We start from the raw sequence: 16,986 nt of genomic DNA, 5'->3' as shown, positions 1-16,986 counted from the left end.
TTGAATCTGGAACCGTGCCGATGAGCAAGCCGTTCAATGGTTCTGGTGGTGTCTCAATTTCTGGTAGTTGCACTTTTCCTGATGCGCAACACATCCCGGCTGACTCATGTTTGAATTTGAGCGCATGACAATGGGGACATTCTTTGTCCATATCACCAATAAGCACTTTCGGATGAGCGGAATATTCAATATCTGGCTCGTACTCGAATGCGAGACGAAGGAACGAAGCGGATGTAAATGCTCGATGTACTTGTTGGCGTTGTCAGTCATTTTCTCTGCGTTTGTTAACTACGAACCGGCACGCTTGGCTCCGTTCCAATTGTCGTTGTTGATTTCGTTCAGTTCGTGCCTCTTGTGATTGAGATGCACGCAATTGCGACATGCTCACACGCACGTTTTTGTTATCTTGTTGGATTTGTCCGTCTGTTTTTTCTGCTCTACTATTTCGCATGTTTGTTGCTTTATTCGTTCGACGGCCCAAATGGCCCCCCTTGCGTCTTGCTGGCATTGTACACTGTAATACACGCACACAAAAATAGATAAATTAAAATAAATCGTACAAAATTTTGCACGCACTGCGTTGTGATATGCCGAATGAAATGTCAAAATGACGCGATGCTTCTTTTGAATTCTTCTCGGACGTAGCGCCATCTGTCATTCAACAACATAAATAATTTCGTTCTGTTTGAAATACGAACGACGGTTAAATTTGTTCATACAAAAATAATAAAATCGCGATTAAAAAATGGGAGGGTGGGGGTAGGAGGGTGAAAATTTGGAGTTATAGGTATTTTTTGATGCCAAATAATAAAAAAAATACAAAAAAAAATTGTCAAAAAATAAAAGAAATTTTTTTCTGGATAGAGATACCCTAATTACCTAGCGGTATGAAATATACTTGTTAACCTATTCTCATACCTAACAAATATACATAAAAAAAATCATGAAAATCGGTCGAGCCATTTCGGAGGAGTGCGACCACAAACATCGTGACACGAGATTTTTATATATATAGAGATTTATATTTAAATTATTAGTTAATACTTGGTGAGAATTTAAATATGCACACGTAAATACTGATTTAATTGGGCATATGTTTAAGTTCCTATGAGAGGATAAGTTCTTTTATTTTTATATAAAGCCTTAGGCACGATGATTCGCAATCCGCAATAAAAAAAACATTATGTTAAAAGCAAAATGAATTAAAACTACCTAGTAGTATATAGAAACTAATTAAAATTCCTCGTCTACTTTCTGTATAAAATCGTAACGAACGTCTATTTACTTCATTCGGCAGTGAGGCGCCCAATTGTCATGTAATCCAGTTTTCCCATGTTGCGGCTCGTGGATATTATATCTGGAGGTGCTGCGGTTGATTAAAAATAAAAATAAATATTTATTTGGATTATATTTTACTATTAACATCAAAATTATTAAAACTAAACATTATAAGTGTTTTTATTTCATTATAAAATTGATTCTTCTGTCTTTTTTCCTTGAAAGAAGGTCATTTTAGTTGCTCTCGACATCTCGTCGCTATAGGATTGGTTTGTCGAATATCCGCTTTTGTCGAAATCGACCTTTTAATGCAGAATGATTTTTTGTATCTAAATGGACCAGAACCATCATTTTCTTTATATTACATTGTAATGAATAAAGGATTCATATGCTGTAAAAACAACAATTTAAATACCTCTATGTATTTAAATACAGGATAATGAAATTTGTTTTTTGGCTCCTGAACATTTGAAATTTGACTATTCTTTTGTTCTATTCGACAAACCAATCCTACAGCGACGATCTGTCGCGACTCGCGCTACGCATCGCGTCTAGCTCAGAGTCGCCGTACCCGACAGCGTTCGCAACACGAAAATACTGCCAAAGCGGCAGTACCAGAGTAAGTGTTCATCGCGGTGTATGATAATTATTATTGGATGTATCGTTGCGCGGGCGAGTTTAACACGCTTAAATAATATTGATATTTTCATATAATATACATAAATTTATGTTTATTATAATATTACATTTTTCTCAATTTGCTTGGGGGTGCTGCAGTTCCGGCATTGCAGGACGAGCTGCCTCTGGTTATATCTATCATTTGTTACGTCACGGTATAAGGTTGGGCAAGGACATAATATTGTTATTAGTCATGCAGGAAATGTCATGGTTTTAAATTACGTACTTGTATAATATATTATATCATACATGTATAATGTTTATTACTAGGTATTATATAATTTAATAAATGAATTCTACAATACATCCCATGGTAAAAATTCACGAAAAGTGTTGTTCTCAAATGTTATTTCTATACTTTGAGTTAACGTCTTAATTAGTTCGAGCGCTATTCTCGGCTGATCAGCAGGAACATGGTGTCCAGCACTTCCCACCATCATCTCTTTCAGGTTTCCCGCTACTCTGTAGGATCTGTCAAAAATAATAACAATAAAAGCGAGGCGCTGAAGATCTATGTGATATAATCAGTGGGGAAGGGAGGCTGTGAAGATTCAACATAAATAGTGCACACTTAACTTTCTCAGCTATACTTATTTATTTTCATTCAACTAAGAATACAAATTGTAGATAATTTTTAAATTTCGATTAAACCCAGCATAACCGAACTATAATATATAAAAACTATTCCCGATCCATAAAATATCTAAAACTATGTATGTTTAAATTTAATGGCATAGTTTTATGTATTTGATAGATAGAAGAACGTTTTCTATCTAATATCTATCACGGCTTAAGCTTCCGCTTAAAATGTCGTTATGAAAGGTTTCTCCAACCCATAAAGGTTAGGAACCACTGATCTAAATGAATAAAGACTTAATTATAATATCTCCAGTTTATATTTTGCTATTTTGTTTACCCCACGATGGCCGAGGTCATGGGTCTCAGGTTCGAATCCTGGGTCTGGCAAATACACATATTGTTTTTCAATTTGCGTTTGGAGTCAGAATATTTACTTAATTGGTTGAGCAAGTGGCTAACATTCATTTCTCGTAAAAACAAAATATTGTGTTAATACAACCTCCACTCTGGAAAGGAAAAGGGGCGTAATCCATAGATATCAAATTTTAAGAAAGCACAAAAACGTTTTTGTTATGGTTTTCGGTCAAAGTTAAAATACGAAATAGACTTAACCTTGAAGTGAATGGTATTTTGTTTTTATATCCCTAATCTGATATTAATTATTGAGTTAATTAAACAAAAAACCAACTAAAATTATGTTTTTCCGACATCATTTCCTTTTATTTATTTTTTTAATTACTAGGAAAATTTAAATAATAAATCAGCATTTGTACCTTACACCATTATTTGGACATAACATGTATTTAGTCGTGTACAACATTATTATGCAAAAATCATCTAAGGATCAAATATCTAGTAGTAGTAGTCGTAGTATCTATTATGATTTGCTTTACGCAGGGTTTGATTGAATATTAAAAAATAATTAATACCAACCACAATTCAATGAAAACAAAATAAGTATGACTAACAAAGTTTAGTGACCCTTCGCCTATGTGATATAGTTTAAGTGTGAGATTTCAGTTATTTGGTAAGTATCCTAATTTTTTATAGATTGCTACCGCGTGTTCTTTCTCCTTCTTTCCTGGACGTTTAAGGATCATTGCAGTGGCCATTCACAAGAGATAATCTATTAAAGTATGTTGAAGGTATATGAATGTGAATCTAATTATGCCAAAAAGGGAACAACTTAGCTGAGAATAAACATTGCTGAGAGTGCAAAGGGTGATATAGTACTTAGGGATTGCATTACCGGTATTTAAAAACCGGTATTCTAGTATTTTATCAATACCGAACAACCGGTTTTAAAAATCCATAATACCGGAATGTTCGGTATTAAGAAACCACAATCGTTTACGTTGTTGAAGGTGAATTTAATGTTATTTCTTCATTACTCTGTACTGTATCGCATATTTAATTGAGTGTATCAGTTATGTGCTGCTAAAATGCAAATATATTGACTAAATCCAACTTAAGTGAAATAATAATAAAACAGAATCCGTTTAATACACCTATACATAAAATTGTCGCGATAAATTAACATAATATTATTTCGAAATAGAAAACATCCATGACATGTTATTAACTTATATATATAACGAATACATAGACAATAATTATTCTATAATATTGATGACTGTACAAGCATTGAATTGAAGAAGCTTTTCACTTATTTGAACACTTATTTGAACTTACTGAACTAGCCTTTTTGAGGGCTTTAGTTAAAATTATAAAAATAAAAAATATCACTAGTTCTACGATTCCGATCAATACATATTTTTAAATGTCATCATAATAAATGTAGGTATGTAGGTTTTTGCTATAAAATGATATTTTAAAAAGATTTTAATAGCTATGTTTATTGATAAGCACCTACTTCTGTTTTTTTAATGTTTAAGAAATACCGGTATTCAATAAGAAATACCGGAAAACCGTTATTGACATTTTCATTCGGTATTGCAATCCCTAGACACAATAAACTACGTAGGAAAAGGGGTGTGTGGTACAGACCTACAAACTTATCTGAAGAATAGGATAGGGGAGCCACTGTCGAAAACTACCCAATCAAGACTCGTAACTGAACAAAATCTGAAATCGAATGAAATTTTCAAAATGGCGTCTTATGGTTCCATTTTTGGCCATTCTACAGATAAGTCTGTAGGTCTGTAACTAGAATGCAAGTATATTCTGGTTCAAGACACTAGGGTAAATTGGCCGATTCACAATAGGGAAAATGTATTCTAAATGAATAGAAATGTTGATAGATACAACAGTTAATTTGAAACGGATTGAATGAATTCATGTATAATACCCTGCTAGTCTCCCATTAATGTACCAAGACTTTCTCTTAGCACTCAGGAATTCTTCAGACCCGCTCTAGTTCATAGTGCGGTAGGCAGTCACGGAAGAAACATACGGTATCATTAAATCCAAATTGCCACTGAAAAAATAGGTACATATCTAAATAAACTAGAGTTAGCATTGTTGAATTAAAATTTGGTACTGTTCGGTTATCAGGAATACAGCGGCAAACACATTTTGAAAATAGCTGATAAACTGGATTATTTGTTAGGTTAACCTAACCTAACCTAACCTAACCTAACCCAACCTAAACTAACCCAAACTAACAAATAATCCAGTATATCGGGTATTTTCAAAATGTGTTTTTCGCTGTATTCCTCATAACCGAACAGTACCTAAAATTTTGATTGCATGCTGTAGGACAAATCTACCAGTACTTTAAATAATACATCAGCGCATCTATGCTATACACAAGACTGCTTTCGGCCGCTACGGCAGCTATCTAGGGTAGGTTTGTATCGAGGTATTATCACTTATTGTAATAATTACAATAAGTTAGTTGTAATTTTTACAATAAGTGCTATGTTTTAACAGCACCTCTTTTGGCTGTGGTAAATTTTAGAGCGAGATAGACAGTTTTGACTGTTTAGATGGCTAACTTATTGTAATTGTTACCATAAGTGCTAATACTTCGATACAAACCTACCCTAGATAGTGGCCGAAAGCAATCTTGTGTATATAATAGATGCGCAGGTACAAAAATACAATAGGTATAGTATACTTTACAAAATAAATGTCGGGGCGAAAGATGTCCCGGTATTTTCTGGGAAGCCAAAAAGTAAGCTCGGTAACAAGTTTTTTAACTATTTTTTTTCCCTCTTAAATAAATTTTAAGCCACAAATTTGATATAGGAATAAAAATTGTCATTGGCGGGAAAAGCTATAAAATAAATTAGGATTTCTTTCAAAAATAAAATTAATCTTAAAACACGTTGTTTACCTGTACAACAAAACCTTGTAGTGTTCTAATGCTTCTTCCAACCAAGGCTTTGTACTATTCAGTGCGTCATCTATGAGCTTGCAGAAAATGAAATTCAAAGTGGAGAATGTAGTGTTGCCAACGTGGAGAGCTTTTCTTATTTCCGGTCGCGCGGCGAAGGCTCTATATTCATATTCGACGTTGACTTCCGGCGATTTGACATAGTTAAAAAATCCGCCAAATATATCACATTCGCGAAAAATTGTTTGCAACATTGTGTAGTAGTGCTGAATAAAAAAAATAATATATTAATATTATTTACTATTCACGGTGACGATGGTAAAACTGCGAGAGCGTCGACAGTTTCAAATACCTGGGGGTACTTGCGATTGGAGCGATGCTTTCCCCCTCGCTGATCAGAGGGAAATCTGGATCGGCACAGGTGTTGTTGCATAACACGTTGGTTTTCTTCGCGTTGATTTTCAAACCAACGTGAGACGAGTTGTCGTAGAACTTGTCGAGTGTCCCTTGAATGCCCTCGTACGAGTTGTCGAATAGGACAGCGTCATCAGCGTATTCCATGCCGCATAGCTTCACCGTGAGAGTAACAGATATGCCTCGGTCAGGTGGTATTGACTTCCATAGTATGAAGTCAAATAGGATGATGAAGAGAAACGGAGCAAGGACACAACCCTGTCTGACTCCGGTCGTGACCCTGAACCATTCCGTGACAGTCACCAATTTTGACACAGCATTTGCTATTCTCGTGCAGGCATTTGATTATGGCAATGATCTTAGGGGGGATCCCGTATGCTCCCAGTATCCTCCAAAGGGAGGGGCGGTGTGGACTGTCGAAAGACTTCTCATAATCCACAAAGCAGTAGGCTAGCGAACTGTTCAGCTCATAGTAACAAATATTATTAGATACTTAAATATATTATGATAATTTATATGTAATGATGAGTTTCCATGCTAGTCCCGACAGCTCTGCTGGAGAAGACATCGAAGGTTGTGGATTTGGTCAGCACACGCTCGTCCAGGTAGAAACCCAGCCTGATTTTAATAATGATGAATGGAAATGGCCGGTGGATGCACCACTAGTTTAGGTTATTACAATATATATTAGTTATGTATTACTTAGACCAGTGGTGGCCAAACCGTGTGGCACGCGCCAAACATGGCGCATTAGATGATTACAAGTGGCATATTGCATCTTTGCGCCCACTTATTCTTTTAAAGTAGGCGCCATAACTGAATCCATCTTCAAGATATTATAATCAAGATATTGCAAGGGTCATTTCAAAGTAGTTTTCATGATTTTGATAAAGAAGAAAACTGCATGCTCGCATTTATAAACCCATTGTCACTTAGTGCATACACAGTGCAACATACAAATGGAACTGATTGATTTAAAAACAAATTCATTATTAAAAATGAAATTTGATGAGCTTTTTCCAGATCAAAATGCTTCCGACATAATTAATTTCTGGCGTTCATTACCATGTGAACATTTCCAAGAGCTAAGAAAATTTTCAAAAAGTTATATATGTCACTTTAAATCGACATACAGATGTGAACAAGTATTTTCATCCATGAAATTGATTAAAAGCAAAACAAGGTCGCGAATAACTGATTCAAATTTGAAGAATTATCTGCTGCTCTCAGTAACAAATTTAACACCAAACAATGAAAGACTAGCGAAATCCAAACGCTCAAAAGCTCTCAGTGCTCCATCCCGCTCAGAGCTCTCTCTCTCTCATCACATCTAACAACTGTGGTCCAGAGTTATCTTCACGAAACGAGACTCTCCGGCAGCCGTAGCACCATCAGCGACAGCGATCACCCTCTCATCCAAGAGATCATTTCCGACTATTGTAGATGGTTGCTCCAATAAACGTGTATTTTGAACTGGCATAAATTAATTAATTTAATTGCGCGATTGACTTATTTCTTTTCCTCTCCTAAGAGAAGCAGATCCTACCCCTATCACTATATTCTAACCCCAACCATGAACGTAAGAAGGTAGAAAAGGTGCTTGAATTGTATGGCGCATCTGAACTCGTCTCTGACAAAAATTGGCGCGTGCTATGCAACAGGTTGGCCACCTCTGACTTAGACTCTTCGATAATATTAATTATAAATACTTACACGAACTGCAGTCCTCATATTCCCCGATGCAATTGATTTATATGTAACATCTGATAATAGGTTAATTTTCTCGGTTGTGTTATGATCCGCGAACCCGGTGTTGTATAAGACTGGACCGTAATTTAACAAGTTTATCGGGTCGATCCAACCGTTTCCAATTCCCAAGCCCTGCAAAAATAAAACAAACAATATAACAGCGAAATGAACTACCATAGCGTGGAAAGGAAAGTTCTTTCTTCCAGTCACACAAACAAGAAAATCCTTAAGAGCATACTTCAGTGAAACGGCAAATAATTTTCAGCAATATGTGGGACATAATTTTGCATGCGTTGCCAGTCGGAGTGCGACAGTCGACATGTTCGCACGTCAATTTGTTTTGTGATGGGATCGGCGGAATTAATTCTTAAATCATGTAAAGATGACTAAAAAAATGTTACGTATTTACTCGAAAAATAAAACATGTCAATGAATATATTATTATTATTACTTAAATAACAATAAACATAAGATTAAATGGACGCATGTTGAATTTTTATGACAAATTATGTTTTGTTCGTCACGCGTCGTTTGCACAATCTGTGCGTGGCGTAGTCACGACCGTTTTAGACCGGAATTTGAGTATCTATGATTCCAGTATTGGCGGCATTAATTGAGAGAAACTTTTAGATTTTTTGAAAACATATTCGTTCTGGTTTAAAGTCCAATGTATTTTTTTTCAAATTCCGTTTGCTATTTTTTTTTCTTCATACAAATTTCTAGATTTCTCGATATATTCATCTTTTATTATTGTTTATCGAGATTTCTCGATCCTCGACAACGGCGATGTTAATAAGCTGTGCACGTGTATATTATTATTTGCTTACTATTTTTTTAAGCTGTAACGGAACAAACGGATAAGATACCAACCAATTTTATTAAGGGGGGACATGCTCAGCGTACGTCAAAATGGAGCTTTTATGCTATTTTCAAAGCATGATCCTGGACATTCCTTAAACGTTGTAGATAATCTATTTACATAATTTTGAAGCCTTATTATCCTTTATATTTATTTTAAACATTTGATGACTGCATAAAGTATTTTTATTACATAAAATAGTATTCTTTTAAGCCTCTCGCTCTAATGTTTTAGAATATAGTAATGATTTACAAAATACCCACTATAAGATTCAATTTGTGTTTTGCTGTTGTTTTTCTCGTATGTATCTGATGAACAAGTGCTGGAATATACTTTCCGGCATAAGATTGTCCCGTGATAAATATTGATGCTGTTCTTAATTCAGGAAATAATTCTCCGAATTGCTCCAAGAACTCATACAATTGCTCAGATACCTATAAAAATAAATAAAAATGTATTAATGTCAGATTCAATATAACACGGTGATGATAAAAGGGGTTATGGAGGGAAGATGCGTAAATCACCCATGGTAAAGCAATTATTGACATTAATTATTATGTTTTTAAGTATTATTAATTATTAAGGAAGAAGAAGTCACTGAGCATGTATACCAGGGGAGGCAAACCCATGGCACGTGTTTGAAGGGGAAAAAATACATATATGTAATAATAAATGACAGATCGCATTGTATAAAAATAGCAGACAAATACTCTTCAAGAATTTGCATTACGTGTAATTTAAATATATAATTGGATAGGTTGGTCCTTAGACTTTATGCGGCACATATAATAGTATCACACTGATACCTCCACGTTTCTACGTGAATGGAGGACCCCTTTAGGGTAAAGTACGAGCGAAGATATGGATGCCACATTCATGTTTCTTATAGTTTGCCAAGCCAAAGTCCTTCTATCGCCGCTGTATGAATACGATGATTTGTATTAATTAACTATAAATGTTGTTTCTTTTGGGCTCAATTCTTTGAAATCGCTGTAACTTTCAACTACCTGGCAAAAAGGTGACTTGGACAACCCTTAAGGTAAAACCCAGGCAAAGGCCAAGCATTCTGCTACGGGCAATAATGATAGAGAGGGGTGGACGTTCAGGGATAGATTGAAAGGGACAGCGATAAAGCCAAAAAAGGGGACCTGACCGCGGCACGCGGTAGGTGTCCAGGCTGGCGGGCCAGTAAGACCCAGCCTTTGACCCCTGACGGGCTTCGTGACCCGCTTAGAGTCGACTTTGTGAAAAAAATATAATTTGTGCTGTTTACCTACTTTCTTTTAAAACGATTTCTGTATCGACAGGAATCTATCCGGTTAGTCAAAAGTGATCGAGTACGTACCGACTTCTCGTATCAGTTAAATGACGTGGCTCGCGATTTGTTCATTTTTCGTTGTCTACACAAGGCGCCCATAGCTGTCTGAAGAATTTAAAAAAATCGAAGAAATTAACAAAGATAACCCTTCTATAAATAATAGTGTAGCCGAGCGATCACTGTGAAAAAAATATAAATGAATCGACCGCTAAGAAGTTAATTAATATTCAGCGATCTTTTGACCGACCTTTGATCTCAAATGTGCCTGTAACGTTATAAACTGTGAAAACTTAATAATTGTGTATTGTGTTGTGTATGTAACATTTTTGTGAACCCTAATTAATAAAAAAAACTGTTGACCTTTGCGTCGATTAATTGGTGCGTTCATTATTTTTATCACCCCGACGTCCTATATTTACCCCAACTGTCAAGACCTACCGTACACTGAACGTGCTCTACCGAACTAAAAACCAGCTTCTATTGACCGGAGAGTTGAGCACGGAGGTCGGATCGGGCTGTGCGGCCCCGACTCCCCTCCCTACCCGGACTTCCGGGGTGTCAACACTATACACCTCATCAGGCGGCGGGGATTGCTGCGCCGCGAACCTCTAATTTTGATAGATTTACAATGCTTGAGACCACTGTAGCGAGAGAATGCCTCATCTGTGGGTCTATTCTATGCTTATCGACCGCTAAAGTGATAAAGTGAAAAATATTGTCAAACTTAGGGTAGGTTTGTATCAAAATATTAGCACTGATTGTAACAATTACACGAAGCCGGTTTTTATTGTTGCAATAAGTGCTATATTTTAACAGCACCTATCTTGCTGCTGTTAAAATATCGCACGTATTGCAACAATAAAAACCGGGTTCGTGTAATTGTTACAATAAGTGCTAATATTTTGATACAAACCTACCCTAAGTTTGATACTATTTATCAATTTAATGTTCGATAAGTATAGAATAGACCCACTGATCGGAGCAATTCTCGTGACAATTTGTGCGATAAGAACCAAACTAATTAACACATTAACAAATAATTTCATTTCTACCCACAAAAATGACTGCACCGAATAAGAAACAAAAACTTGGTGAAGTAATTCTGGCAGACAGTTTCAAAATTGGTGGACCGAAATGTATGGCGTAATTGAAAATAGTTATAAAACTATATTTCTGCTATGTTCTGTGTGTGGTATCTAGAACATCATCATTTTTAATGGAATTTTTAAAAACTATTTTTTCCTCGTGAAAAAATGCTCGGCATGTCAGAGAGTTGAAAAATAATATTTGGGAAAATTTGGCACGCCTACATAAAAAGGTTCGCCAACCCTGACGTAGACGATACATGATGCTGCAGAAGATTTTAAAGTATATTAAATAAAAAACTGCATAAAACTGGGAATATAAGAAAAAAGAAAATAAATAAAGCTCTTAATAGGTACTGAGATATCCCGGGTCCTGTGGCTGGCTCGGGATGTTGGTAGGACCCAGGATTCACAAAAAAATAATTAATTTGAAATCTGTTTCATGGTAGGATTAAATGAAAATCGTTTTATTTTGGTCGATTTAAATTCTTAGATTACTCACGTTAGTTACACTTCCAAATGTTTTACATTTTTTTCCATTGTTAATATAAAATTATTATATTTACAAATAACATTGATAAAATCGGTCAAAAATAAATCTAGTTTAATTTATACTATTTAAGACATTTATTGTTAATATTGTATGTTTACGTTCAATCTTGGAAATACATAAGTTTAATGGAGTAAATAATATTTTTATATAAATAATAATGTGAATTTAATATGAGATTGCTGTTTCTGATAGTAAAGACTTAATAAATGGATTAACGAGATTTAAAATAGTAAAGCAAATAATCATGGTGTACTTAAGGTCTTTCAGCTTCATAAATCTACTTAGTCAGCCAAATATGAAACTGCCGTAAAACGTATGAGATCATGATGGAATTACTTTGTTAAAAAGGCGAAGCATTGTTTTTTTCCAATCTTTCTCATTTTTATTAATTTATGTGAAAAAATAAAATGAATCGGCAACTTACACATTGCTATAAATCAAACTTCATTCATACTCAGTTTATTTCAAATGTAGTGATTTGTTATTAAAAGTATTTTTTCTGTTATAGTTTTGTTTTTATTTTATTTTCCATAAAAATTGATAAAAAAATCAATCCCGAAAGTTTCGGGATTATGTTTATCAACCCCGGGATTCATAGGTATCGAAAATAGCTCGGGATCCCGGGATTGGAATCCATAGTTACACCTAATAATTACGTAATTTAGACTATCGGGAGAGGCCCGATAATCATGGGTGTAACAGTACCTGTGTTTGGTTCGTTGCGTAGCCATCTTCGTGATCAGTGAAACTGAATCCTGTACCAACAGGGTTGTCAATATAAAGCATAGAATGATCATTATGCCAATTGTAAGGGTTCGCTGAAAAAAATAATGCAAAATTAGAGTCGGTAAACACATACATCATAATCGTGATCGGCCTGGATCTATTCAATGCTGTGTGCTATGGCATGAGTTGGATGCCTCTCCAAGCTATTTCCATTCCTCTCGTTGGGTTGCCATATATGAAGCGCCTAGTTTCAAAACCCTCTAAAACGATTTTTGAAATTTTTTGAGTTAGATATATTGTCTTTAGATGGATATTTTTGTTACCTATATTATGCACAAAGATTGAACTTTATAAAACGCCAAAAACCGTTAATACGTATGATAAAAAATTAGGGTAAATTTCAAAACCCGCTAAAATAGGTGGATGTGCTTTTCAAATACCCCTAAAATGCAAAGCCAAAATACTATTTAGAATGTAACGAATTAAAAAATAAATACATAAAGTTCACAGATTTAATAGATATGATTTTTTCTCATTTTTCTCAAAACTACCTAAAACCGTTTTAGGGGCTTTTGAAACTAGGCGCTTCATAATGTACTTCTGTATAATTTAACCATTTCTTATTCTTCTTTCTCTTATTTCTTCTATATCTACCTTTTGAGAGTTTCTACCTTTCGGTTATTAATGGATGATAGATTTGTCCTTCAATTGTCTTTTCTTGGAGATGCGTGTCCTGTATATTTTAATTGAGGTTTTTAATTTTTAATTTTAAAGTTTTCATGCGCAAAGTTGCAATATTTGTTAATATACATAAAACGTGAATGTACAATCCAAACAAATATGTTAATTTTTAATAGAGAAAAATGCCAACATTTTTATTTTATTTGGAGTTGATCAAGGCATCAGATGAATGCTGCTAAAGTGGCGCCATTTCAAAAAGTTAAAATCTATTTCAAATTATAAAAATCGCCAGCGGCGCAATACTCTTATAAAAATAGATTATTTTTGAAAAGGGTCATTTGATTGACCATCCTCAAAACGATCTGAGTATAACTAATGTTATAATCGGATAATACTATCTATACATTTAATGTAATCCGTATAAAAAATCTCAGAGATTATTGTTGCTAGTTGATAATAAACGTGGTGGCCGTGTTCCTTGGAATGAGCCTGACTCCATGGAGTATAATATTATATAGAAATAGAGAGCATCAGTTGTTTATTCTCCCAAGGTGCAGAGCCAACCTGCCAATGGTAATGCCAATTGGGAGGGCGATAACTATGTTCAATCAAATTGCTACGGTGTTAATATATTCCACTTGCGTGAGTGTGACTTTAGGATTTAGGTGGACGCTATTTTATAAATTCTTAAAATAGGGTCACCTTAACAAACTCGATGTAGGTACTTCTTTGAACTTATATATGTATAATTGTATTTTCACTGCTTTTGTATGTTTATATTATGTTCTCTTTTTAAATTTTCATTTTTATCGCTTTTACTACTTCTTTTTTCCTTCTTTATAATAATGTGTCATGTTATGTTGTGAACGTCTTAAACTTATAATTTGTAATGTCCATGATATGTTAAAAAATAAATTAAATTATGAACTCTGCACGACCTGCAGGCCTATGTTATAACTGGTGATATAAAGTCACCCGACGACATGACGTAATTGTGACGTAAGCCAATAGCTTATAATAAGCTCGAAGCATGCCGCCCAACACACACTGCTCACCATAGATATTATTATGCTGAAACACCTATTTGTGTATGGGGACAATGGATAACGCCACTATTTTAGTAGCGTTATTTTCTTGAATGCTATTATCACTCCGGTAGTACGTCACAATGATGTCATATGACGTCATGTCGACTGGGCGACTACAACTCGCAAGTTCTAACATAAGGCTCCTGGTGCTATATAATATTATAACTCATTTAGATCGAGTCGTATTATATAAGTGGAAATAGGGGGGAAAATTGAAAATTAAATTAAATGACTCACGTGTTATTTTCGTCCCATTTTCAGAAGCAGAAAATAGTCCGATTTTCTCAAAAAAATGATAGAAAAACGATGTTCCCGGTCCACCATCTAGCCAAATCATAAACGGCGCCGTCTCGGGGTCCAGGCTTCCCGTGGCGGGAAAATACCAGAACCATAGATTGGAATTGTAAGTCTTGTCGACTGTTATAAAACCTGAGTGACTGTTGTTTACTTCCTCCACCATGTGAGTCGGGTCGACCAGAGACAATCTTCTGGCTTCGATCAAATCTCCCTTCTCTATGTATGGAGTCAACATTAGACGATCGCCGTGGTCTCCGTTTATTTCTGTTGTCGACGGTTGGTATAATAAGCTCGCGTTGTCTTCCAGGCCCATGCAGAACATACAGAGGTTTATCTGGTCTTCAAGCATTTCGGAATTTGCACTGAAAGTAAATTTAAATATTTACAAGATAAAAAGAACTTTTTATATACAACGTTTTTAAATTTTCTGTTGAATCATATAAACTTGACTTGACTAGCTTAAACGATCAAAAATTGTATTTGATAGAAATAATACTGAAATGTCATTTTGACAATCATATTGATTTCCATAGTAACGCACGTATATATTAATAATTTAGTTGTTAGGACCCTAGCAACCAATAATAGTGGATTGGATTACGGATTTCTTCCGAAATAACTTTTCATACAAAACAGAATTAACTGAAAATGAATTTAATTCTACTTAAAAATGGCTAAAAGTATTAAAAAATGCATTGGCATAGTACTCTGATATATTCTAAAAGTTTCAACTGTGTAGCTAGTCGAGAATTAGTTAAAAATCGATTGCAAGATTTGTACCGGACAAATAAGAATACGACCTAATAAAAACGTTGTAAAAAAATCAAATCATCAATAATTATTACCAACTAATTCAAAAATAACTTCCCCATAGTGTGCATTTACATAATATGTACGTACATAAATCGATAACTATATATTCTATAAAAATATTTATTTAATGGTTTTATAATATTAAATTGATTGAATAAAAAAAAAAGAAAAAAATTTCATTATTAATTGTCGAAATAATACTTTTATATAATATGTAAGCAAGACATTTTACTTGGCAGTGATAAAAATTATGATTAGATTACATGGGACATTATAAGCGATCCTTTGTTACATGTGGAACGTTCTTAAATTTTATTATAGATGGCAGCTACAACAATTTAAATAATTAAGTATATTGATAATATCATTTACACACACTAAAATTATTATATGAATACCAGGGTTCTAAATGGACCGGAGCACACCGGAGCGCCGTTCCAGTTCGCGAAATCGGTAAAATTATCGCTCCGTCTCGTGGAAAAAATGTTTTGACCGTCTGAGCTAGTTAAGCCATATTAATAGAAAATCTAACACACTTATTTTTTTATAAAATATATATAAAGTTTGATAACTTTCTAAATATCGTCAGCAAATTTTCGAGCGCTCCAGTTCGTAAATTTTTCCATTTCGAGCGCCGATTAATACTATAAACTCGGGGATGGAATTTTAATTTAAATTCTAATAGATTATTTTTTTGTACTATTTCATTTGAGTCGTTTTTTTCGACCCGGGTTTCGCTTTTTGGCTTCTTCATACACCATGTGCATTCACCAAAAGGTAAATACTCACTGACAGCGAATAAGTCAATTCTAACTTATATAATAAATTAATACAATAAAGTATGTAATAACTATATTACTTACCTATTAAGTCAAGGATCACAAAAAAAAACAAAAAACAAATTATGAATAGTTGAAGTGTTTATAAAAAGCCCCTTATCACTAATAATACAATCAATATACAGCATATACAACGTCAAAATCCAAATAATAGATCATTTTACGTCATCTGAATACAGAACTATTCTAACTTAGATTTGAAATATTTTGATTTTTTGAAACATTTTACTTCAGTTATTTACTATCTTTATAGACAAATATATGCACCATTTTATCCAGCAATACTTTTATTAAAATCTGATATGTACATTTATCCATAAAAATAATAAATAATTTCAGTAAGTTCTTTCAAAGAACTCTCTACTAAAAAAGTTCAAATGTAAGTCAGCTGATGTATTAGATAATAATACTACATTCAAGAGGTGTAAAATCGTCAATACTGGGAAGACAATAATTATTGCAATGTATTGGGAATTTAAAGGCGAAACCAGGATCGCAAAAAACGACTGAAATTGAATAGTACAAAACTTAAATTCGTTAGAAACTAAAATTTGAATAGATCAATAATAGAATACCTTCCACTTCACTCACCAAACAAATAAAATGCAAACTAAGTAAAAGCTTTTCATTGTATTATCCATTATAATAATCACTTTTATTACATTTATTACGTTGACATAGAATGAAGGATTACAAAATGAATGTCATTTGGCTTAATTGCAATTATAACT

At 34.1% G+C, this 16,986-nt stretch overlaps 1 protein-coding gene across 2 annotated transcripts; it reads right to left on the bottom strand.

The window, feature by feature from the left end:
• Positions 1-2,197: 2,197 nt before the first annotated feature.
• Positions 2,198-16,986, bottom strand: LOC147065905 (putative serine carboxypeptidase CPVL). Of its 2 annotated transcripts, none has more exons than XM_085956113.1 (8): positions 16,847-16,986; positions 14,544-14,965; positions 12,517-12,629; positions 9,119-9,289; positions 7,961-8,128; positions 5,834-6,099; positions 4,844-4,972; positions 2,198-2,427 (listed from the first exon to the last, which is right to left on the bottom strand). In XM_085956113.1, the coding sequence occupies exons 1-7, from the start codon at positions 16,894-16,896 to the stop codon at positions 4,909-4,911; spliced, it is 1,254 nt and encodes a 417-aa protein (XP_085812239.1). In that variant the 5' UTR covers positions 16,897-16,986; the 3' UTR covers positions 2,198-2,427; positions 4,844-4,908. The 2 variants fall into 2 exon arrangements, with proteins under 2 accessions (XP_085812239.1, XP_085812240.1); XM_085956114.1 differs by having other exon boundaries at positions 2,212-2,427; positions 16,831-16,986.

This window comes from Rhyacophila brunnea, unplaced genomic scaffold (assembly GCF_057557595.1).
Source record: "Rhyacophila brunnea isolate RB1 unplaced genomic scaffold, BYU_Rbru_1.0 scaffold_5, whole genome shotgun sequence".
In the NCBI taxonomy this organism is placed as follows: Eukaryota; Metazoa; Arthropoda; class Insecta; order Trichoptera; family Rhyacophilidae; genus Rhyacophila; species Rhyacophila brunnea.
This window is presented reverse-complemented; position numbering and strand designations above follow the sequence as displayed.